General features: G+C 43.8%; 1 protein-coding gene across 2 annotated transcripts in view; it reads left to right on the top strand.

Annotated features, from left to right (window-relative positions):
- The first annotated feature begins 1,123 nt into the window (after positions 1-1,123).
- The window catches only part of LOC109931441 (sperm flagellar protein 1-like), a 79,902-nt gene continuing 55,847 nt past the window's right edge, over positions 1,124-25,178 (top strand). For both annotated transcript variants that reach the window (XM_048605119.1, XM_048605127.1), the window contains exons 1-3: positions 1,124-1,376; positions 8,138-8,249; positions 21,772-21,931. In XM_048605119.1, the coding sequence (XP_048461076.1) occupies positions 1,268-1,376; positions 8,138-8,249; positions 21,772-21,931 (381 nt within the window). In that variant the 5' untranslated portion in view covers positions 1,124-1,267. The remainder of the gene's footprint in view (positions 1,377-8,137; positions 8,250-21,771; positions 21,932-25,178) is intronic.

Below are 25,178 nucleotides of genomic sequence, written 5' to 3'. Positions count from 1 at the left end.
GATGCTGCTTGGCCTGCTGTGTTCATCCAGCTCTGCACCTTGTTGTTTCAGATTCTCCAGCATCTGCAGTTCCTACTATCTCTATTTGGTCCATTGTGTCTGTTCTGGCTCTCAGAAGGAGTGATGCATGTCATACAATTTCATTGACTTCTCCCTGCGGAGCTCCTTTCTTAGATAATAATTCAATTTCTTCTTCGTTCTTCCATCTTCAATTGAAACTCGCTTCATGTTTTATAGGGAGGCAGTGACCTAGTGATTGTATTGCTGGACTATTAAACTGGAGACCTGTGTTCAAATCCCACAAATTTGAATTCAATGAAAATCTTGAATTAGGAGTCTATTGATGACCATGAAACTGTTGTTGATTGTTGGGAAAATCATCTGGTTCACTAATGTCCTTTAGGGGAGGAAAGTGCCATCCTTACCTGGTCTGGCCTACATGTGACTCCAGACCCACATCATTGTGGTTGACTCTTAACTTCCCCGTGGGTAATTAGGGATGGGCAACAAATGATGGCCTAGCCAGTATCACGCTCATCTGTGAATGAATAAAAGTAAATACACACTCAGGCAGTGCATTCCAGTCTCCTAACCACTTGCTGCATGATAATGAGGAAATCATATCACCCTTGCTTCCTTTGCTAATCACCAAAATCCTCTCGTTTGACAGAAACAAAAACAGAAGTTGCTGTAGAAACTTAGCGAATCTGTCAGCATGTGTGGAAAGAAAGCCCTTCTTCAGATGCCAGACTGAGTTCCCCTGGCAATTTCTAGTTCTGTCAGTTTCAGATTTTTAATCTTTTCACTCTTTTTCTCCCATGTCTACTCTGTCCAGTCCACTGTTTTTTGAAATTCCTCTGTCTAGTGACATATCCAGTGCCTCTTTTGTGGGTTTATTTCAGTCAGGTACTGGAACAGCTTCCAGCAGCCAACCCAGGTGGGATGGGCGGAATGGCCTCCCGCATCGCCCGCATGGGTGTCGCAATGCCTCTCGGGGGTTGTAGTTCCCTGCGACCGGTCGCTCCAGTCTCGCGAGGGGGGAGGGCTCGGGGGACGTGAACTACAACGACCAGCATTCCGCTCGCCGGCGGCGGCCGATTTCCATGGCAACGGGAGACAACATGGCGTCCCCCCGCAGGTGAACAAGGGCGAGCTGCTCTCCCCCCGGCGCCTTCCCGTGGTTTGTGTAAAGTCATTTCATTGTTTGTTTCACAGAAAAGGAGCAGCAGCTGCAGAAGAGCGTTTTGTGAATAGTTTGGAGCCGGCGATGGCGGCCCGGATGGACGAGGAGAGCCTGCAGGATCTATACTCCTGGGTGGACACCTTCCATCTGTCCAGGGCCAAGCGCAACGTTGCCAGGGACTTCAGTGATGGAGGTGAATTGAGGCTGAGAGAGAGATTCCCAACTTTTATCAACATCACCCACTTCACACTCATCTGCTCACACCACATCCGCGTGTGGTCTGTTTTAAAATTTAGATTTGATTTGATTTGATTTATTGTAGTCACAAGAGTACAGTGAAAAGCTGTGTTTTGCGAGCAGTACAGGCAGATCATGGCATAGCAAGGACACACACATCATGGGGTGCCCAGACAGAGTGAGGAATACAAGGTTACGGCTGCCCAAGAGGTGCACAAAGCAAGGTCAGCATTATTTGAAGCCAGAGAGTCCATTCAGCAGTCCAATAACAGCAGAGAAGTAGCTGTTCTTGAACCTTTTGGCGCGCGTGTTCAAGCTTCTATATCTTCTGCCTGACGGAAGAGGTTGTAGGAGAGCATTACTGGGTTGGGAGGGTTTTTGTGTCCTGTTTTGACCTGTCAAAAGAAAACAGAAACGTAGGTGCCGGAAGCCTAAAATAAAATGCTACTCTCTGTGCTTCACTCACAAACACACACACTCATGTACAAATCCTGACACCCACGATTTACACAGGTGCACATTTCTCCTAGGGTCACACAGCATGGAAACAGATCCTTCGGTCCAACCATCCATGCCAAACATAATCCCAAACTAAACTAGTCACACCTGCTTGCACCTGGTCCATATCCCTCCAAACATTTCATGTACTTATCCAAATGTCCTTGGAACATTGTCACTGTATCCCCATCCACCACTTCCTCTGGAAGTTCATTCTTCACATGAACTACTCTCGGTATAAAAAAGTTGCCCCTCATGTCCTTTTTAAATCTGTCTCCTCTGACCTTAAAAGTATGCACGCTCGTCTTGAAATCACCCACCCGAGGGAAAAGACATTTGGCATTCACCTCATCTATGCCCATGATTTATAAACCTCTATAAGGACACCCCTCAACCTCCTATGCTCCAGGGGAAAGTCCCAGCTTATCCTGCCCCTCCTAATAACTTCTCCCGGAATCAGTCAAAAAAAAAGATCATTTTTAGCTCCTGAAATTTTGTTTCCAGTCTGTTTTAGAACTTGGGAAGCTTTTAAACTCCAGAACTATTTTTCACTGTGAGAGATTTCCAGGAGACTTCCCCCTCCAGCAATAAGTAGGCAAATCTTCCAGTCTTATGAACATATGAATTAGGAACAGGAGTAGGCCACTCCGTCACTCAGTAGGATCATGGCTGATGTGATTACTTCACGCCCTGCTTACCCTGATACTCTTTCACCTCTTTGTCATCAAGAATCTGTCTACCTTTGCCCTAAAAATATTAATTGAACCTGCTTCTACTGTCTTTTTGAGGAAGAGAGTTCTAAAGACACACAATCCTCTGTGACAACAGTCTCATCTGTCTTCAATGGGTGACCCTTTCTCTTTGAGCAGTTCCAGATTCTCCCACAAGAGAGAATATGTTCTATGGCTCTAGTATGTCAAGTTGTCCAGGATCTCTTGGATGTTTAATTCGAATTGCTTCTTTTTCTTCTAAACTCCAGCCAGTACAAGCCTAGCCTATCCAACATTTTCTTATAAGACATTCCAGTTATTCCAGGTATTAGACTGTTAAACTTTCTCTAGACTGCTTCCAACACCTTCACATCCTTCCTTAATAAGCCAAGCAATACAGTGCACAGTACTCTAGATGTGGTCTCACCAGTGGTCCGTTTAGCTTAAGTATAACGTCCCTACTTTTGTATTCAATTCTCCTTGCAATAAACGATTTTCTATTTGCTTTCCTAATTACTTGCTGTTTCTGTATATTAATATTTTGTGATTCATATGCTAGGTCACCCAGATCCCTTGGCAGCTCAAAGTTCTAAACTCTCTCATCATTTAGCTGCGTCTCCCAAACATTTTTCCCCACTGTAACCTCCTGCGAGTCCTGAAAACTGTCACAACCTCTAAATGAGAAGTTGAGGCGGGGTGGACCTGCGAGACTGTGGGGTATCTGTGAATGTGGCAAATTGCCTGTTAGTGCACAACACAGTGATTATAGCTCCATCAAAGCTCCATCGTCGTCATTGCTTCCTTAGATCTTGTGACTACAAGATTTTAACTTGCAATCCATTTGAGGTCCTGATTCCAACTTTGGGATGTTCTGATTCAAATAGTAAGCAGTAGACTTTATATAATTTAAATGTAATAACATGATCACATTCATGGTTAATTAATGGGTGATTTAACTTTATATTGCTGGACTTTAGTATTTTGTCAGTTGTTTTAGTGGAACAGTGTACTGAAGAATAAGGACATAGGAATTGCTGAACCAAGCAAAGAAAATCATAGTTTCCTCATTTCGTCATCTATTATCCTGGAAATCATGATAGTCAACAAACAACAATATTTGTTGACAAAATATGGTTCAGTTAGTGGCATTCTTGCCTCTGAGTGAGGTAGGATTTAATTTGATTTATTACTGTCACATGTACCAAGTGTACAGTGAAAAGTTTTGTTTTGCGTGCAGTACATGCAGATCATACCATACAAAGTGCATAAGGAAAATAGAACAAAGCAAGGAATACAGTGTTAAGGTTGCAGAGAACAGTGAGATCAACATTAAATGTAAAATTTGAGAGGTCCATCTAGAAGCCATTCAGGTCCATTCACATATCTAACCCACACATAAAGCACAGTTCTGAGGAGTGGCCACCGGACCTAAAATGTTTTAATTCTGAATTCTCTCCACAGATGCTGCCCAATCTGTTGATTTTTTTAAATTCCCCAGCACTTATTCTTTTTGTTTCCGATTTCCAGCATCCGCAATTCTTTGTTTTTTTTATGTAAAGCACAGACTTTTGCTTAAGGCACATGTGCAGGCAGAGATATATGCATAACACACATTTTTCAACACACTTCTGCTTAACTGGTACAGGCAGAGAGACACTCTTAACACACACATATACAAGCACAGGCATTTGCTTAACACACATATGTACAAGCAGATATAGAGCACAGGCATCTGCTAAACACATCCGATACAGGCAGAGATATATTCTCAACACACATATTTAGCACAAAAATTTAAACACATGCATACAGACATATGCTTAATACACAGATGCAGATGTAGCCACATGCTAAACATGGGTTTTTAGACAAAAATATATATTTTGCACATGCTCATACAGGCACAAAATGCTGACACCTTGTATAAATACACGTAAAAAGACAAAAATATTTAAATATGGAGAGAAAAATACACAAGCTGACACAAAAGGAAAATATTGCAGCTTGTAGGAAGCCTGAAAGTAAGGATGTGGCACAGTGGCTCAGTGGTTAGCACTGCTGCCTCAGGGCGCCAGGGACCCAGATTTAATTGGATGACTGTCTGTGTGGAGTTTGCACATTCTCCCCGCTGTTTGCATGTGTTTCCTCCTGGTGCTTCGGTTTCCTTCCACAATTCAGCAGTGTGCAGATTAGGTTGATTGGCCACACTAAATTGCTCATAGTGACCAGGGATACATAAACACATCTATATATATGTGCTATATATATATTTACGTACCACCCCACCAACCTCCAGATCCAACGCATCATCCTCCTGCGTTTCCGCCACCTGAAGAAAACAAACCTGACTGCCCTGGTCAATCCATTGTCTCCGCCTGCTCCTGTCCTACCTAACTTATCTCCACTTATCTCGACTCCATTTTCTCCCCCCGGTCCAGGAACTCCCCATCTACGTCCGTGACACCACCCACGCCCTCCACATCCTTCAAAACTTCCGATTCCCTGATCCCCAACACCTCATCTTCACCATGGATGTCCAGTCCCTATATACTTGCATTCCCCATGCAGATGGCCTAAAGGCCCTCCACTTCTTCCTGTCCCGCAGGCCCGACCAGTCCCCCGCCACTGACACCCTTGTCCGCTTAGCTGAACTCGTCCTCACCCTTAACAACTTCTCCTTCAATTCCTCCCACTTCTTACAGACAAAGGGGGTGGCCATGGGTGCCCGCATGGGCCCAAGCTATGCCTGCCTCTTTGTAGGATACGTGGAACAGTCCCTCTTCTGAAGCTACACTGGTCCTATCCCCCACCTCTTCCTCTGTTATATCAATGACTGTATCAGCGCCGCCTCGTGCTCCCACGAGGAGCTCGAACAGTTGATCCACTTCACCAACACCTTCCACCCTAAACTTAAGTTCACCTGGATCATCTCTGATACCTCTCTCTCCTTCCTGGACCTCTCTGTTTCCATCTCTGGCAACCACCTGGAAACCGATATCCATTTCAAGCCTACCGACTCCCACAGCTACCTAGAATACACCTCCTCTCACCCACCTTCCTGCAAAGCCATCTCCTATTCCCAATTCCTTCCCCTCTGCCGCATCTGCTCCCAGGATGAGGCATTCCACTCCCGGACATCCCAGATGTCCTCGTTTTTCAAGGGCCACAACTTCCCCTCCACAGTGGTTGAAAATGCCCTTGACCGCGTCTCTCGCATTTCCCGCAACTCATCCCTCACACCCCCTCCCCGCAATAACAACAAAAACAGAAATCCCTTGTCCTCACGTACCACCCCACCAACCTCCGGATCCAACGCATCATCCTCCGGCACTTCTGCCACCTGCAATCTGACCCCACCACCAAAGACATTTTTCCCTCCCCACCCTTATCTGCCTTCCGGAGGGACCACTCTCTCCATGACTCCCTTGTCCGCTCCACACTCCCCACCAGCCCCACCACCCTCGGCACTATTCCCTGCAATCGTAGGAAGTGCTACACCTGCCCCCATACCTCCCCCCTCACCCCCATCCTAGGCCCCAAGAAAACCTTCCACATCAAACAGATGTTCACCTGCACATCTGCTAATGTGGTATACTGTATCCGCTGTTCCTGATGTGGCCTCCTCTACATCGGGGAAACCAAGCGGAGGCTTGGAGACCGCTTTGCGGAACACCTACCCTCGGTTCGCGACAAACGACTGCACCTCCCTGTTGCAAACCACCTCAACTCCCCCTCCCACTCCTTGGACGACATGTCCATCCTGGGCCTCCTCCAGTGCCACAACGATGCCACGCGAACGTTGCAGGAACAGCACCTCATATTTCGCTTGGGAACTCTGTGGCCTAATGGTGTCGATGTGGACTTCACAAGCTTCAAAATCTCCCCACCCCCGACTGCATCCCAAAACCAGCCCAGCTCGTCCCCACCTCCCTGACCTGTCCATCCTTTCTCCCACCTATCCCCTCCTCCCACTTCAACCCCCACCCCCACCTCCTACCTACCAGCCTCATTCCCACCTCCTTGACCTGTCCGTCTTCCCTGGACTGACCAATCCCCACCCTAACTCCCCACCTACACTCACCTTTACTCGCTCCATCCCCGCCTCCTTGACCTGTCTGTCTCCTCTCCACATATCTGCTCCTTGATCCATCTTCCATCCGCCTCCCCCTCTCTCTCTATTTATTTCAGAATCCCCTTCCCCTCCCCCATTTCTGAAGAAGGGTTCAGACCCGAAACATCAGTTTTCCTGCTCCTCTGATGCTGCTTGGCCTGCTGTGTTCATCCAGCTCTACACCTTGTTATCTCAGATTCTCCAGCGTCGGCAGTTCCTACTATCTCTATATATACGTGCTCATGTATTTGCAACTAGTCCTGGCAACATCCTCGTAAATGACTCAATACAAACTCTATTGATGTGGTGTGTAAGTTGTTGGTGAATTTTAATGAAGAAAGCCCTTTGTCTCTTTAATCTCCTCTTTCCAGGGCACTAACACCACTGAAATGAGTTGAGTAATTGTATCTAAGGACTCAATCTAGGCTTGCTCCAATGCATTACCCTTTTCATAGAATTCCTACAGTGCAATAACAGGCCATTCGGCCCATTGAATCTGCATCGATCCTCCCAAGAATAGCCCACCCAGACCCACCCCCTCTACCCTGTCCCTGTAATCCTGCATTTCCTGTGGCTAATCCACCAAGCCTGCATGTCACTGGACACTGTGGGCTATTTAGCATGGCCAATCCATCTAAACTGCACATCTTTGGACTGTGGGAGGAAACCGGAGCATCCGGAGGAAACCCACGCAGACACAGGGATAACGCGCAAACCCCACGCAGTCATCCGAGGCTGGAATTGAATCCGGCTTCCTGGAACTGTGAGGCAGCAGTACTAACTAAGCCCTGAATGACCGTGTCGCCCCCATTGTTAAGAATTTTTGTAGGCTGTGCTTCTGACTGTTTCCAATGGAGACTTGATATTCCATAATATTGATGGATAAATTATTTCTGTCATCTGCTTTCCGTTTGTCTAGTGCTTCTCTACCATATGATTCATCTTTCCTTATATGTGTACTTTCCAGAGACGGAAGATGGCTTGATACAGCATTATATTCTCTCAGATTTATATTTTTATGCCAGAATGGGTGGCATTCGAATTAATGGAAATTTAACAGTTAGAAAGTGTCTGACTGATGAGTGTGACCTGAGGGAGGCCTACAATTCAGCATTGTAATAGTTTCAACAGTCTGCCAGTGACTCACATCTTAAACTTGCCAATGAGAAGTAATTAATTTGTTGAGGGTTGCGTGCAATCGTGAACCTGTAGCCCAACAAGTACTAAGTATCTTCAGGAGAATAGGAGACAAAAATGAAATGAAAAGTCCCCTGTATGTTCTTTCATATAATAAATTTAGCAGAAGGAGCAGGTTTTATGACTGATATCAGAGTTCAGTGTTACGTTCGTGGTAGTTTTAGTCTATGCATTCTGAAATTCTCAATGCTTTGATTGCAGTTTTAATTGCTGAAGTGGTGAAGTTTCATTTCCCCAAACTGGTTGAGATGCACAACTACACACCAGCAAATTCAACACAGCAGAAATTGAACAACTGGGCTCATCTGAACAGGTAACAGATCAATGTCACCAAACAATACATGAAAGAAAGAATATTGGTTGATATATAACACCAAAGCAATTGGATGGGCTTTTGTTCATGTTGTGGGGCGCTGGAGGTGAGATGGTGCACAGTTTAATCCATGAAGCTTTCAAGAATACTAAGCTAGATGAAGACATTCAGTATGTTAAGCCTTGACAGGCTAGATACAGAGATGATGATCCCACTCATGGGGAAATCTAGAACAGGAGGAAATCAGTTGAAAAATAAAGGGACTCACATCTTCTTTCAGAGGACCATCAGTCCTGTGAATTCTGTTCTCCAGAGAGCTATGGAAGATGGATTGTAGCCAGATTAGCCATACTCATATTGAATATCAGATGAAGCTTGATGAACTGAATGACTTTCTCTTTCTTGCTTAAATTTTTTCTCATCAATGCTCTTGCTGCTGACCTCCATTGTCATCTTTTTTCAGCCAGGTTTTCTTTGGACAGAATATGTCTCACCTGTCTGCCACTTGCTGTTAAAGCCTCTGTCTCGACAGAGGGCACTGGGTAACTTTAATGCCACCCATAATAGCCTGCCCGTACCAGGCATTGGCCTTTTGAGCTCCCTGCTGCTTCAGCTCATCAGGGAATTGCGAGCTCATTCAGGGCTGAGTTTACCATTTTCTGAGTCACATCTCTGGGCTGCTCCCAGCACTTCTAAAGACCATTTTTTTCACTGTTTTTGATTGTGGACTGAAATAGGGAAAGGATTATTTTGAAAACCAAGGATTGTGGAAGGGATTATAGCGCTTTTGAAAAGTGAGTTACCAACTTATCGTAAGTGGGGTTTACACTTCTGCTTGCTCAACTAGTGTGAGAATATTAGTTGCAGATGAGTGGCAACAGGGGCTGTACACAAAGTGAGATTTGACCAGCGCATTATCCAGTGAGGTATGACACACTGCTAATTAGGCACCAAATTTGTGCCCTGGCCATATAGGCCCATTGTGTGTGAAACTTGTGCTGCATCACATAGCATAGTGTCTGGACCTGGAAAAGATCTGGGCATCAGTTTTTCTGACCCTACATCGGAAATCCATCTCCAGTACATACTGTGATAGAGATTTGAACCTCTCTTTTCCAAACAGTAATTTATGCTCAATCAAGTTTTAATCTTAAACTAACATTTGATAAGTTTTTATTAGCCAATGGTGTTGAAGGGCACGGGGCAAAAATAGTTATGTGGAATAGGTTGCGGATCAGCCACAATCATTGAAAGACAGAACAGGATGTGGGGCTAAATAACACACATGTGGGCCTCTTCTGTGAAGAAGGTGGCTGTATCTACTGTAGTGAGGCATGGAAACATAGAAACTCGGACCAGGAGTAGGCCATTTGGCCTACGAGCCCGCTTCACCATTCGTTAGGATCATGGCTCATCCTCTATCACAATATCATATTCCCACTTTCTCCTAATATGCCTTGATACTTTTAAAATCTAAACATAAAGCTATCTTTTTCTTGACTGTCCTGAGGAAGGGTCACTGGGCCCGAAATGTTAACTCTGACATTTTCTTCACTGATGCTGCCACACCCTGCTGAGCTTTTCCAGCAAATTCTGTTTTTGTTTCGGATTTACAGCATCCGCAGTTCTTTCGGTTTTTGTTTTGGTTACCTGGCAACTCCAGCTTGCCGCTTGCTTCTCTGGAAATCTCTGACTTTCATGTCACAGATTTCTCAGCCTCTTGTTTCTGTAACATGAGATTAATGAGGCCAGATTAAGTAATAATGAGGGTGATAATGAGTGAGGATTCATGCTAATAGATATCTTGCTATTCACTAGCACGAATCTCATCTTACATTCCAACACTTGGTTGGACTTCGAGAAGGACCTCACAGACATTTCACCTGCTTTTCCCAAATTTCTTGCCTTGGTCCACATCAGTCATGTGCTGGGAAGATTCTGTGAGTATTTCCATTTACAAGAAGATCAAGAAATTAGGAGGTCTCTTTAAATATAAGTGGTCACCCATTTAAGACGGTGATGAAGAATTTTTTTTTCATTGAAGGTCTTGAGTTTTTGGAATGCTCATCCTTAAAAAGTGGTGCAAACAGAGTCTTCAAATATTTTTCAAACAGATGTAGACAGATTATTGATAAGTAAAGGGGTGGAGGTTATCTGGGGTAGGCAGGAAAATGGAATAATCAGATCAGTCATGATTTTATTGAATGGCAGAGAAGGCTCGAGGGGCTGTGGCCTGTTCCTGCTATTAATTCATACGTTGACCTTTCTTCACTGAAGCTGATTTTGATTGTGGGTTGCTACTTCTACTGCGTACTTGTGAAGTGAAGTTGCTTCCCTTGTCTCAAGGTTGTTTGGGTGAAAAATACTATCCAATGACTCCCATGTCTTTAGCAGGGATGGCAGAAGAGCAGTTTTAAAGCTGATGAGAGAAGACAAGAGGTAGTGAATCCATTCTTAAGTCTCTTAATCCTTATTATTGTGATTTAGTGCTATGATCTCTTTTGAACATGAAGTAGAAACACCCGGCAAGTGGTAGTAGAGAGCTGACTGGATCCAGCACCAAAGCTAGTGACAGATGAATGTTGGTTTGATGGTTATCAAAGAGAAAACCAAAAGCCTGTAAGAGGCCATACAGAATGAGCACAGTGAGAAGTGTCGGTCAGAAAGCTTCAATCCTAGATGTGAATGGTTTGACCACTTCAAGAGGTATTCCTGCACAAAATTACAGAGTTTGGTGAAGCAGCTAATACTGATACAGAAGAAGCTGATAAATTCCCTGGCCATTTGAAGAGAGTCATTAAAGAAGATGGCTAGTCACCAAAATAAGTTTTTTAATGTTGACAAGATGGAACTTTTTTAGAAATGTATACCACAAAGAATTAACATTTTGAAAAAAAAAGAGGACAAGTCAGCAGCAGATTTTAAAACTTCCAAAGGGAGTTACTTGACTGTTCTGCTTGGTGGGAACACTGCAGAAGATTTAAAGTTTTGACCATGGTGGTGCTAAAGCCGAAGATACCGTTGTAGGGTTACTACAAGGAGTATCTGCCCTATTGGCGCTAAAATTAGATAGCCTGGATGCTGGGGCACTCTTTCAGGAATAGCTGACTCTGTATTTCATCACTGCTCGCAGAGCATATTGTCGCAGAGAAAATCTCACCTTCAAAATATTGCTCTAGTTGAATCATTGCTGAGGTCATTCCTTCCACCTTGATGGAGTACCTGAAAATGTGAAAGTGCTTTTCCTGCCACCCAACATAACTTTACTGATTTAGCTCATGGACCAGGGAGCAGCAGCATCATTCAAGGCCTGAGTACCTTCTCTCAACTCATTATGGCAACAAATCGTGTGAGTTTGCTGTCAATCAAGGAATTTGGCATAGTTGCATGATCCTCAAGGGTATTAACAGTCTTGATAATTCATGGGTTGTAGTCACATTGTCATGTTTAAACAGTGTGTGATGGAAATTGTGGCCCAAGTGCCAAGAATTGTATGATGCTGTCCCTGACGTTCAGCTTGAAATCATGACCATGGTGAGGCAGGCTACCTTGGATGAAGTAAATTGTCCAAAGAGGACTTAATGCAGATAGACAGTCAACAAGCTGAAGAGATCAACTGTAATATATGAGAGGTCTATTCATAAGCCTGATAACAGCGAAGAAGAAGCTTTTCTTGATAATGATCTCCTTAAGGAATCAACGTTAAAGCCAGTATTAGGCTGAAACATCATTCACTTGAGGTTTTGTCAAGGAATCAAGTGTAAAAACTTGCCAACTCGAGGAAGAAGCAATGGAAATGTTCACAGTGAATGAACCCGAAAAGAAAGGGCGGTGCCTAAGTGAACAGGGGGATCAGTGATATCGTTAACTACCGCTGGAACATCTACTGAGAGAAGCAAAATAAAACTGTCCTTGGATAAACTTTTCAAGACTGATCGTGATGCTGACTTTACATCCCATTAACTCCAAGTAACTCACCTAACTTTCAAGCTCAGCTTCCAAGCCACACCAGCCCACACCTAGTAGAATCTAGAGATTAGATATATCAGCATCACAGAACCCATCAAGCGAGAGTGACAACAAATCATCCACAGATCGGCAGCACTGTTTGAGTGAGTCACATTGGTGTTTCTGTATATTCAATGATTCATTTTAATTTTGCAATTTATTTCAACCAGGAATGAGTACTGAACATGCATGGCACAGAATTTCAATTTGTATACTGTTTATTTCGTACAGGAAATGTCCACAGGAACCTAATGCTGGCTTTGACATCAATTCCTTAGGGAGATTATGATTCAAGAGCAGTTCTTCCCTGCTGTTATCAAACTTATGAACGGACCTCTTAGAATTGATCTTTCTCCGCACCTTCCCTGTAGCTGTTACACTTTATTCTGCATTCTGTTCTGTTACTCTGCTGTACTTATTCAAGGTATGATATGTCTGGATAACGTGCAAAATTTTTCACTGAATCTTGGTACATGTGACAATATGTATCAAATCAAATCAAAAATTCACTTAAAACTGTATCACTTAAAGTCGCAATTTTCAGGAACACAACTGCAACTGTAAGTGAGGGATTGCTGCAGCAGGTATTTTCCAATGACAGTGAAATTTTACCAGCAGCATATGGGGCCCACAGTGCCTGGGACTTGTAAACTCATACTAGAGCAGAACACATGGCTGGAGTACTGTGAAAATAGGATACAATCTGCAGGGTAAGGGTGCAAGTTTGGCGACCCTGAAGTCACAGAACTGTTGCAGTGCAGAAGGTCACTTAGCCAATTATATCTAAACCAGATTTCTGAATGAGCGTTATGACTTAGCATCAATCTCCTGCCTTTCCCTTATCATCCTGAATTTTGTTTCTATTTAAATAATCAACCAATGCCTTCTTGAATGCCAGAACTAAAAATGCCTCCACCACACTTTCAGGCAGTGCATTCCAGACCCTCACTACTCATTGTGTCAAAAGTGTTTTTTTAGTCACATTACATTTCCTTCTTTTGCCAATTACCTTGTACCTCTGCCTTCATGTTCACAATCCTTTTATGAGAGGTAACAGTTTGTCCTTCTCTACTGTCCAAGGAAACCAGTACACTCCTCCAATATATTTTCCTGTCTTAAGTTCCTTATCCCTGGAAATATTTTCCTAAACCTCTTCTACAAAATCTCCTATGCATTCACATCTTTCCTAAAGTATAGAACCCATAACTGCACATTATTCCAGTTGAGGTCTAACTAGATATTTGTCTAACTACAAATATAGCGTAACTTGCTTGCTACTGCAGTCTGTGGCTGTATTAATAAAACCTGAGGAGGAGGCAGTGATGTAGTGGTAATTGTTAGCAATCAAGAACCTGAGATCAATATCCTGGGGAAATGGGTTTAAATCCCACCATCATAGATTGTGAAATTTGAATTCAATGAAAGTGTGAAATAGATAAAACGGAAAGAACTGTGGATGTTGTAAATCAGAAACAAAAACAGAAATTGCTGGAAAAGCTCAGCAGGTCTGGCAGCATCTGTGAAGAGAAATCACAGTTAACGTTTCGGGTCTGGTGACCCTTCCTCAGATCAATGGTGACTGTGTAACCCATTAATTGTCATTAAAAACGGATATGCTTCACTAATGTCTTGGAGGGAAAGAAATCTGCATCATTACCTGGTCTGACCTATGTGTAACTCCAGACCCATTATGATGTGGATGACAATGTGAATTTTCTCTGGGCAATTAGTGATGGGCAAACATTACTAACTGCTTGACCTGTCCTGACAGTTTTAATGACTTATGTTTGTCTACAACTAGGTCCTTCTGCTTCTACACACCCTTTCAGGTAGCAGGAGATTGCAATACGGAATTGAATTGCAGTGGAAAACAGCAGCAGGTGGGAATAGGTACAATAGGCCAGCACAGATTCTTTTAAAAAACAGATTCTTTTGAAACCTTAAACCAGCTAGTGACAGACATGAAAACCAGACATAAGAACCACTTTCAAATTTAGCAGTAGACACTCTTTAAATGCTGTAAAAACAAAACTTTACTGAAGTTTTGTTTTAAATTCATGATAACATTACAAATGTTAGATTACTTTTTTGCCAGGTACCAAGTCGGATTCCAGACTTATGAATATCACTTAGATGATTATAGTTTTTCAAAAGTGTAGTGATGGGCTTAAAACTGATTCCTCAAAACCAGACCATTAAGGTTAATCATTAAGGGTTAATTGGCCATGATTTAATAAAGTAGGAAATACATGAGAGAGCAGGCCTTATGCAAAAACACACTGTTTTAGTGGGAAGGTAACTCTAGCTGTCTGGGGAAACCTTTTTATTCAACCTATTTTTCCTAATCACCTATTGAAGGATGTTATTACACACCTCTGGAACAGGTGAGCCTCCCTGTCCAGAGTTTGGGACACTACCGCTGTACCATAAAAGGACCTTATGCCGTTAACACAGAGCCACCTGGAGGCATTTTTCAACTTGTTTTCTGCATAATGGAAGGTTTGGAAATACTGAAAATGCGACAAAATGGTAATAAGAACAAAAGAGAAGTAGAGCACAGACAGGAACAGGCCCTTCAGACCTCCAAGCCTGTGCTGATCATCATGGCCAAACAAATCTAAAAGACAAATCTTTTGCACTTACTGGTCCATATCCCTCTATTCCCTCCCTACTCATGTAACCATCCAGATGCCTCTTAGATGTCACTAACATGCCTGCTTCCACCACCTCTTCTAGCACTGTGTTCCAGGCTCTGACCATTCTCTGGTGAAAATCCTCCCTCGCACATCTCCCTTAAACTTTCCCCCTCTCACCCTGAACCTGTGCTCCCTTGTAACTGAAACTTCAACTCTGAGAAAGAGCCTCTGACAATTCACCCTCTACGCCTCTCATAATTTTGTAGACCTCTGTCAGGTTTCCTGTCAACCACTGTCTTTCCAATGAAAACAATCCTAGTCTTTTTAACATTTCCTCATGGCCAATGCCCTCAAGACCAACATTCTGGTGAACCTTGTCTGTACACTTTCCAAAGATTCCACTTTCCTCTGGTAGTGTGGCAACCAAACTGTACACAGTACTCCCAGTGCGGCCTAACAAGGGTTTTATATAGCTGCAGCATGGTTTGCCAACACTTGTACTACATGCCCCGGCCAATAAAGGCGAGCATACCACATGCTTCAGAGATAGTAGGAACTGCAAATGCTGGAAAATCTGAGATAACAAGGTGTAGAGCTGGATGAACACAGCAGGCCAAGCAGCATCATAGGAGCAGGAAGGCTGATGTTTCGGGCCTAGACCCTTCGTCAGATGAAGTGTTCATCTGTGTTCATCCAGCTCTACACCTTGTTATACCACATACTTTCTTATTCATTTTGGCCACCTGTGTTACCACTTTTAGGAAACTGTGTTCATGCACATCCAGATCCATATGAATGGTAACGTTCTTAAGGGTTCTGCCATTTACAGTGTAATTCACACCTAAATTTGATCTTCAAAATGCATCACCTCGCATTTATCTGGATTAAACTCCATCTGCCATTTCTGTGCCCAAGTCGCTAAACTATCTATATCCTGTTGTATCCTTTCACAATCGTTGGCACTATCAGCAACTCTACCAATCTTCGTGTCATCTGCATATTACTAATCAGACCACCCACACCTTCCTCCAGATCATTTATATATACTACAAAAAACAGGGGACCTAAGACTGATCCCTGTGGAACACCACTAGTTATCGGTCTCCATTCTGAAAAATATCCTTCCACTGCTACCCTCTGTCTTCTGTGACCAAGCCAGTTTTGTAACCATCTGGCCAGCCCACCCCAAATCCCATGTGATTTTAGTTTTTGTACCAATCTGCCATGTGGGACTTTATCAAATGCCTTATTAAAGTCCATATAAACTACATCCTTAAACCTTCCCTCATCAATTATCTTAGTCCCATCTACAAGAAATTCAATCAGGCTGCTGAGACATGACCTTCCTCGAACAAAGCCATGCTACCCGTCACTAACTAGTCCATTTTCTTCCAAATGTGAACGCGTCTTGTCCCTCAGTATCTTTTCCGAGAGCTTCCCCACCACAAATGTCAGGCTCACCAGTTTATAATTTCCTGGATTATCCCTGCTTCCTTTCTTAAACAAGGGAACAATGTTGGCTAATCTCCAGTCCTCTCGAACTTCACCTTTGGTCAAGGAGGATCATAGAATTGTAGAATCCCCGCGAGTGGAAACAGGCCCTTCGGCCCAACAAGTCCACTCCAACCTTCAGAGCATCCCACCCAGACCCATCCCCCTGTAACCCACCTAATCTACACATCCCTGAATTTTATGGGCAATTTAGCATGGCCAATTCACCGAACCTGCACATCTTTGGACTGTGGGAGGAAACCGGAGCACCTGGAGGAAACCCACGCATTCACGGGGAGAATGTGTAAACTCCACACACATAGTCACCCGAGGGTGGAATCGAACTTGGGTCTCTGGTGCATGCCACCCTTAATGGATGTGAAGGTATCTGCGAATGCCCCAGCTATTTCTTCCTTTGCCTCTTGCAGTAATGTGGGATAGATCCCATCTAGTCCTGGGGTCTTGTCTACCTTAATGCAATTTAGGATTCCCAAAACTTCCTCCTTTAATATATTGACATTCTCTAGCGTATTCACACACTCAACCCTGACCTCAACATCAGTCAAGTCCTTCTCCTTGATGAACAGTGTTTTCGGGATCCTTAAGGGGGAGGGGGAGCAGCCCCAAGTCGTGGTCCACATAGGCACCAACGACATAGGTAGGAAAAGGGATGGGGACGTAAGGCAGAAATTCAAGGAGCTAGGGTGGAAGCTTAGAGCTAGAACAAACAGAGTTGTTATCTCTGGTTTGTTACCCGTGCCACGTGCTAGCGAGGCGAGGAATAGGGAGAGAGAGCAGTTGAACACGTGGCTACAGGGATGGTGCAGGAGGGAGGGATTCAGATACCTGGATAATTGGGGCTCATTCTGGGGTAGGTGGGACCTCTACAAACGGGATGGTCTACACCTGAACCAGAGGGATACCAATATCCTGGGGGGGAAATTTGCTAATGCTCTTCGGGAGGGTTTAAACTAATTCAACAGGGGGGTGGGAACCTGAATTGTAGCTCCAGTGTACAGGAGGTTGAGAGTAGTGAGGTCATAAATAAGGTTTCAAGGTCGCAGGAGTGTACCGGCAGGCAGGAAGGTGGTTTGAAATGTGTCTACTTCAATGCCAGGAGCATCCGGAATAAGGTGGGTGAACTTGCGGCATGGGTTGGTACCTGGGACTTCGATGTTGTGGCCATTTCGGAGACATAGATAGAGCAGGGACAGGAATGGTTGTTGCAGGTTCCGGGGTTTAGATGTTTCAGTAAGATCAGGGAAGGTGGTAAAAGAGGGGGAGGTGTGGCATTGTTAGTCAAGGACAGTATTACGGTGGCAGAAAGGACGTTTGATGACAACTCGTCTACTGAGGTAGTATGGGCTGAGGTTAGAACCAGGAAAGGAGAGGTCACCCTGTTGGGAGTTTTCTGTAGGCCTCCGAAAAGTTCCAGAGATGTAGAGGAAAAGATTGCAAAGATGATTCTGGATAGGAGCGAAAGTAACAGGGTAGTTGTTATGGGGGACTTTAACTTTCCAAATATTGACTGGAAACGCTATAGTTTGAGTACTTCAGATGGGTCAGTTTTTGTCCAATGTGTGCAGGAGGGTTTCCTGACACAGTATGTAGATAGGCCAACAAGAGGCGAGGCCACATTGGATTTGGTACTGGATAATGAACCAGGCCAGGTGTTAGATTTGGAGGTAGGAGAGCACTTTGGTGATAGTGACCACAATTCGGTTACGTTTACTTTAGTGATGGAAAGGGATCGGTATATAACGCAGGGCAAGAGTTATAGCTGGGGGAAAGGCAACTATGAGGCGATGAGGCAAGATTTAGGATGCATAGGATGGAGAAGGAAACTGCAAGGGCTGGGCACAACTGAAATGTGGAGCTTGTTCAAGGAACAGCTACTGCGTGTCCTTGAGAAGTATGTACCTGTCAGGCAGGGAGGAAGTGGTCGAGCGAGGGAACCGTGATTTACTAAAGAAGTTGAATCTCTTGTCAAGAGGAAGAAGGAGGCTTATGTAGAGATGAGGCGTGAAGGCTCAGTTAGGGCACTTGAGAGTTACAAGTTAGCCAGGAAGGACCTAAAGAGAGAGCTAAGAAGAGCCAGGAGGGGACATGAGAAGTCTTTAGCAGGTAGGATCAAGGAAAACCCTAAAGCTTTCTATAGGTATGTCAGGAATAAAAGAATGACTAGAGTAAGATTGGGGCCGGTCAAGGACAGTAGTGGGAAGTTGAGCATGGAGTCCGAAGAGATAGGAGAGGTGCTAAATGAATATTTTTCGTCAGTATTCACGCAGGAAAAAGACAATGTAGTCGAGGAGAATACTGAGATACAGTCTATTAGACTAGACGGGATTGAGGTTCATAAGGAGGAGGTGTTAGCAATTCTGGAAGGTGTGAAAATAGATAAGTCCCCTGGGCCGGATGGGATTTATCCTAGGATTCTCTGGGAAGCTAGAGAGGCGATTGCAGAGCCTTTGACTTTGATATTTATGTCGTCATTGTCTTCAGGAATAGTGCCAGAAGACTGGAGACTAGCAAATGTTGTCCCCTTGTTCAAGAAGGGGAGTAGAGACAACCCTGGTAATTATAGACCAGTGAGCCTTACTTCGGTTGTGGGTAAAGTGTTGGAAAGGATTATAAGAGATAGGATTTATAATCATCTAGAAAGGAATAATTTGATTAGGGATAGTCAACACGGTTTTGTGAAGGGTAGGTCGTGCCTCACAAACCTTATTGAGTTCTTCGAGAAGGTGACCAAACAGGTGGATGAGGGTAAAGCGGTTGATGTGGTGTATTTGGATTTCAGTAAAGCGTTTGATAAGGTTCCCCATGGTAGGCTATTGCAGAAAATACGGAGGCATGGGATTGAGGGTGATTTAGCGGTTTGGATCAGAAATTGGCTAGCTGTAAGAAGACAGAGGGTGGTGGTTGATGGGAAATGTTCACCCTGGAGTTCAGTTACTAGTGGTGTACCTCAAGGATCTGTTTTGGGGCCACTGCTGTTTGTCATTTTTATAAATGACCTGGATGAGGGCGTAGAAGGATGGGTTAGTAAATTTGCGGATGACACCAAAGTCGGTGGAGTTGTGGATAGTGCAGAAGGATGTTGTAGGTTACAGAGGGACATAGATTAGCTGCAGAGCTGGGCTGAGAGGTGGCAAATGGAGTTTAATGTGGAAAAGTGTGAGGTGATTCACTTTGGAAGGAGTAACAGGAATACAGAGTACTGGGCTAATGGTAAGATTCTTGGTAGTGTGGATGAGCAGAAAGATCTCGGTGTCCATGTGCATAGATCACTGAAAGTTGCCACCCAGGTTGATAGCGTTGTTAAGAAGGCGTACAGTATGTTAGGTTTTATTGGTAGAGGGATTGAGTTTCGGAGCCATGAGGTCATGTCGCAGCTGTACAAAACTCTGGTGCGGCCGCACTTGGAGTATTGCGTACAGTTCTGGTCACCGCATTATAGGAAGGATGTGGAAGCATTGGAAAAGGTGCAGAGGAGATTTACCAGGATGTTGCCTGGTATGGGGGGAAGGTCTTATGAGGAAAGGCTGAGGGTCTCGAAGCTGTTTTCGTTAGAGAGAAGAAGGTTAAGAGGTGACTTGATAGAGACATACAAGATGATCAGAGGATTAGATAGAGTGGACAGTGGGAGCCTTTTTCCTCGGATGGTGATGGCTAGCACGAGGGGACATAGCTTTAAATTGAGGGGTGATAGATATAGGACAGATGTCAGAGGTAGGTTCTTTAATCAGAGAGTAGTAAGGGTGTGGAATGCCCTGCCTGCAAAAATAGTAGACTCGCCCACTTTAAGGGCATTTAAATGGTCATTGGATAAACATATGGGTGATAATGGAATAGTTTAGGATAGATGGGCTTCAGATTGGTTTCACAGGTCGGCGCAACAGCGAGGGCCGAAGGGCCTGTACTGCGCTGTGATGTTCTATGTTCTATGTTGTATGTAACTGCTGTAGGTTGTCACAAACTTCATCTGGCACATTAATATACTTTTGGGAACCCAACCTGATCTGGGTTACATGTGATTCCAAATCCACATCAATGTGGTTCACTCCTAATTGCACTTTGGGGATTAGAGATGAGCAATAAATGTTGGCCTGCATATAAACTGACATTTTTCCAGCTACCTTCAGTTCTGAGGAAGGGTCACTGAACCCGAAATGTTAACTTTTCTTCACAGATGCTGCCAGCCCTGCTGAGCTTTTCCAGCAACTTTGATTTTGTTGGCCTCGCTAGTGATGCCTACACACAAGAGTAGATAAAAATAAAGTCTTCCACTGTGATTGTATTGTGTGTTTGATCACCTGTCCTTGAACATCTAGTCTACTCCACTTCTGCAGCTGCGAGGGGTGGAATGTTGCATTTGCAAAAGACATAAGCTACTTGACTTAAGCTGTGTGTAGTCTACAATGCTTGCAGAGAGGTCACATGACCAAGCCTGTAGCTGCATAATAAAGCTAGTAGAGTTTTAAACGTAGTCAGAGTCTGAGATTACTTGCTCAGGAACAACACCCTTTGCCCTCTCTTTGTTTCTCCGAAGTACCATTTATCAAAGTCTGAGAATTAAAACCCCACTGGATAGTCTCATCACCATAAGTTGTGGTTTCCAGGAATATACATTCAGCCAGATATAACTGGAAGACTCAATGCCAACAAACATGATCTCAGCAGTTGGCAAAATCTGTGAACATTTATTTTCTGAATTTAACTGGTACTTGGCAAAACTACTTTTAAGATAACACACTTCAAAGTTTACATTTCTTTTCTGCAGACTTGCAAGTTACATGTATTTGTATGCAGTCGTTTTCAAAAAGTATAGTTACTTGTATTTGAATTATTTAAAGCTTTTGTTAATATTCTTTACATTGAGTAAGTTTACTTTGCAGTAAACTGATTCCTGACCGGTTACTAAAGGAGCATCCTGACTTGTTTTTGATACAGAGCTGTTTACAATCTGACATCTGTATGTTTGGTAATATCGTTGCCTTTCATCAGTTCAAGCATTTTTTGTGACCAGTGAAGGAATGGAACAGGAAATGAATTGGTTCAACCCTCATAACCTTTTAGTAGAAAAAAAGTATTGTTTAAGGGTCACAATAGGAGCTATGCCTGTAGAACAGGATTGATGAGTCCCTTGTTTAGAGTGGTAAAGTAAATATAAATTTAAACATATACCAGCTAGCCTGCAGACATGCCCCTAGTATACATATTTGCACTACTACTCCCCACAGCTTTGAAATTTTGGCACCTTTTTCAAGGATTTATTCAACATGTTTTGAAATTGATCATTGAATCTACTGCCACCATCCTTTCAAGCAGTCGAAGACATTGATTACATTGTCGAAAATGTAAGTTTCTTTTAATTCCTAATGTAGGAAGGTTTTCAATAGACTCAACTTCTACATTCCCGATGACGTAGTTCGCAAGGTTGCCCAGTGTTCCCCAGGAGTTGTGGAGCTCGTGCTGAACACATTACGGCTGAAGATCGTGGAGAAGCTACAACAGAAAAAGAATAAGGTGGCTTCATCACCACAGGTATGGAGAAATTCTAGAGTGTTCTAAACAACTGTCAGGGATCTGTTTATTGGTGAATAGTGAATTGATAATGAATGAACAAAAAGACTTAGTTAGCTGACCCTTTTACTTCTTTAAGAGCTCTTCATCATGCTTTGAGTGATAGTTTACGTCTACATTCAGAATAGATTTTTAAGAACAAATTCAATAAATGCCATTTGACTCTGCTTTATGATTTTTTTCTACCTATTCAGTTTTATACCGCAACCCTGCATCATATGTCTCTCCTATATTCAACGAAATGCCCTATGGAGCTAATTAGCTGTACTTATTGAAAATCCTAAGCAATGCAAACATTTTGATTTGAGAATGGTGAGCTACCTAACTTCCCTTCCCACCCCCAAACAATTAGCTCACTTCTTAACATCTCACTTGCTGTAGGAACTGTTTTCGCAAAGTCTTCTGTGTTTCCATACTAGCAACCCAGGAACTTCAGTTTAAATTCCCCAGTAGCAAATTGTAAAATTGTCAGCTGACACTTGAAAAGTTCCATGAATTTTGCTGAATTGTTGTGAGAATACAACTGGCTCATTGCCACTCAGGGAGAGAAACCTACATGTGATTCTAGCCCCACCCCATGTGTTTGACTCTTAATCCCATGCAATTATGAATTGGGCTTGCTTGAACATTTATTTTTGGCAGTAAGCCTTACGACATCAAGTAGAACCTCATAAATGTGGATAAATCACTTCAATTTTAAAAGGAATGAGGAAAATATTCACCAACCAATCAATTATCTGTTTTTCTGGATGTCCCATTTTCATTTCTCACAGAATGCAGCCATTCCACTCTGGTCTGAACTGCATGAGAGAGTTCTTTAAGCTACTGCTGTCTCTGAATCTCCTGTCTCCCACTCTTTAAGGGGCCATTGTCTCAGGTCATCATCTCTTCTGGTCTTTTCAGTGCTACTGTCTCTGCATTTCCCCCCTCGGCTCTTTCCAATGCTGGTGTCTCTGGGTGCTTGCCCTTCCTGCTCTTTTTGTTGCTGTTATCTGTCTCTGCATTCTCCTTTCTCTTTTTTGTGCTGCTGTCTGTGCAGGAAGAGGTTTATGAGAATTTTTTTTATTCACTCGTAGGACATGGGCATCGCTGGCTGGGCCAGCATTTACTGCCCATCACTAGTTCCCTTGAGAAGGTGGTGGTGAGCTGCTTTCTTGAACCGCTGCAGTCCATGTGCTGTAGGTTGACCCATAATGCATTAGAGTGAATTCCAGGATTTTGACCTAGCGACTCTAAAGGAACAGCGATATGTTTCCTCATCAAGATAGTGAGTGACTTGGAAGGAAACCTACAGATGTCAGTACTGTATACCTCCACTGCCCCTGTTCCTCCAGGGACTGGCCTTCTTGGAGTTCCCAGCCATGCACTCAGATCCTGCGTGGACAGCTGGTGGGAGACATCTTTAACCCCTCCTTACTACACTCTGAAGACCCCATCTGCTTCAAGAAGACCACCGTCATCCTGGTGCCAATGAAAAATCATGCAGCATGCCTCAATGACTAGCGCCCATTGCCTCTGACCTCCTTGATTACCAAGTGCTTCGAAAGGTATGTTATGGCTCACATCAACTCCAGCCTATCAAATTGCCTTGATCCTTTGCAGTTCACCTACTGGCGTAACAGGTCCATAGCGGACTCCACCTCTCTGCCCCTACACTCATTCCTGGAACATCTGGATTATAAGGATACCTACTTCAGGCTCCTTCGTATCAACTACAGTTCTGCCTTTAACACCATAATTCCAAACAAACTCATCTCTAAACTCTGAGTCCTCTGTAACTGGATCCTCAACGTTCTGACCCATAGACTGCAATCAGTAAGAATAGGCGAAAACACCTCCTGCACCATAATCCTTAACACCACTGCCCCACAAGGCTGCATACTCAGCTCCCTATTATACTCCTTATACACTCACGACTGTGTGGCCAAATTCCACCCGAATTCCATTTACAAGTTTGTTGATGACAACTGTTGTGGGCCAGATCTCAAACAACAATGAGACAGAAATCAGGAAACAGATTGAGTACTTAGCGGCACGGTGTAGAGACAACAATTTCTCCATCAATGTCAGCAAAATGTAGGAGCTGGTCATTGACTTCAGGAAGCGGAGTGGAGGACACGCCCCTGTCTGCATCAATGGTGCTAAGGTGGTGATGGTCGAAAGTGTCAAACTCTTGGGAGCAATGATCACCAACAATCTGTCCTGGTTCACTCACAATGATGTGTCAGTCGAGAAAGCATAATAATGACTCTACTTCCTCAGGAGGTTAAGCAAATTCGCATGTCCACTAAGACTCTTAGTGATTTTTATATGTGCACCAGAGAAAGCATGCTATCTGAATGCATTTCAGAGTGATATGGCAACTGCTCTTCCCAAGACCTCAAGAAACTACAGAGAGTTGTGAACACAGCCCAGTCTGTCACGCAAACCAGCCTTCCATCCCTTGACTCCGTCTACACTTCTCGCTGCCTGGGGATTGCAACCAACATAATCAAAGATCCCTCCCATCCCTGTTATACTCTCTTCCAAGCTCTTCTATTGGGCAAAAGATATATAAGTTTGAATACACATGTGAAGAAGGTCGCAGGGGAAGAAATAGGCTCACTCAAGGACAAAGGAGGGAAGTTATGTGTGGACCCACAGGAAGTGGGAGAGATTGTTACTGAGTACTTTGTATCAGTATTCACCAAGGAGAAGGACTCACACTGCTGCATTTCCCCATCTGACTTCATCTCAATCCTGCCATCTCAGGAATCAGCTCTGTTTGATGGGGAAAATGCAGCTGTATGAGTCCATTTTTTTATTTATTCATTCACGGGACGAGGGCGTCGCTGGCCAAGCAGCATTTATTGCCCATCCCTAAATGTCCAGAGGGCAGTTAAGAGTCAACCACCTTGCTGTGGGTCTGGAGTCACATGTAGGCCAGACCAGGTAAGGATGGCAGTTTCCTTCCCTAAAGGACATTAGTGAACCAGATGGAGTTTTCCAACAATCAGCAATGGTTTCGTGGTCATTGTTAGATTCGTAATTCCAGATATTTTACTGAATTCAAATTCCACCATTTCCCGCAGTGGCGGGATTCAAACCCAGGTCCCCAGAACGTTATTTGGGTCTTTGGATTAACAGTCCGGCAACAACGTTCAGTAGCAGCAGTGTGTACAAGATGTAGAAATTCACCATGGCCCCTTACACAGCACCTTCCAAACCA

Source organism: Rhincodon typus, chromosome 1, assembly GCF_021869965.1.
Source record: "Rhincodon typus isolate 14 chromosome 1, sRhiTyp1.1, whole genome shotgun sequence".
In the NCBI taxonomy this organism is placed as follows: domain Eukaryota; kingdom Metazoa; phylum Chordata; class Chondrichthyes; order Orectolobiformes; family Rhincodontidae; genus Rhincodon; species Rhincodon typus.
Note: the sequence above shows the minus strand (reverse complement) of the source record. Positions and strands in the feature narration are given on the sequence as shown.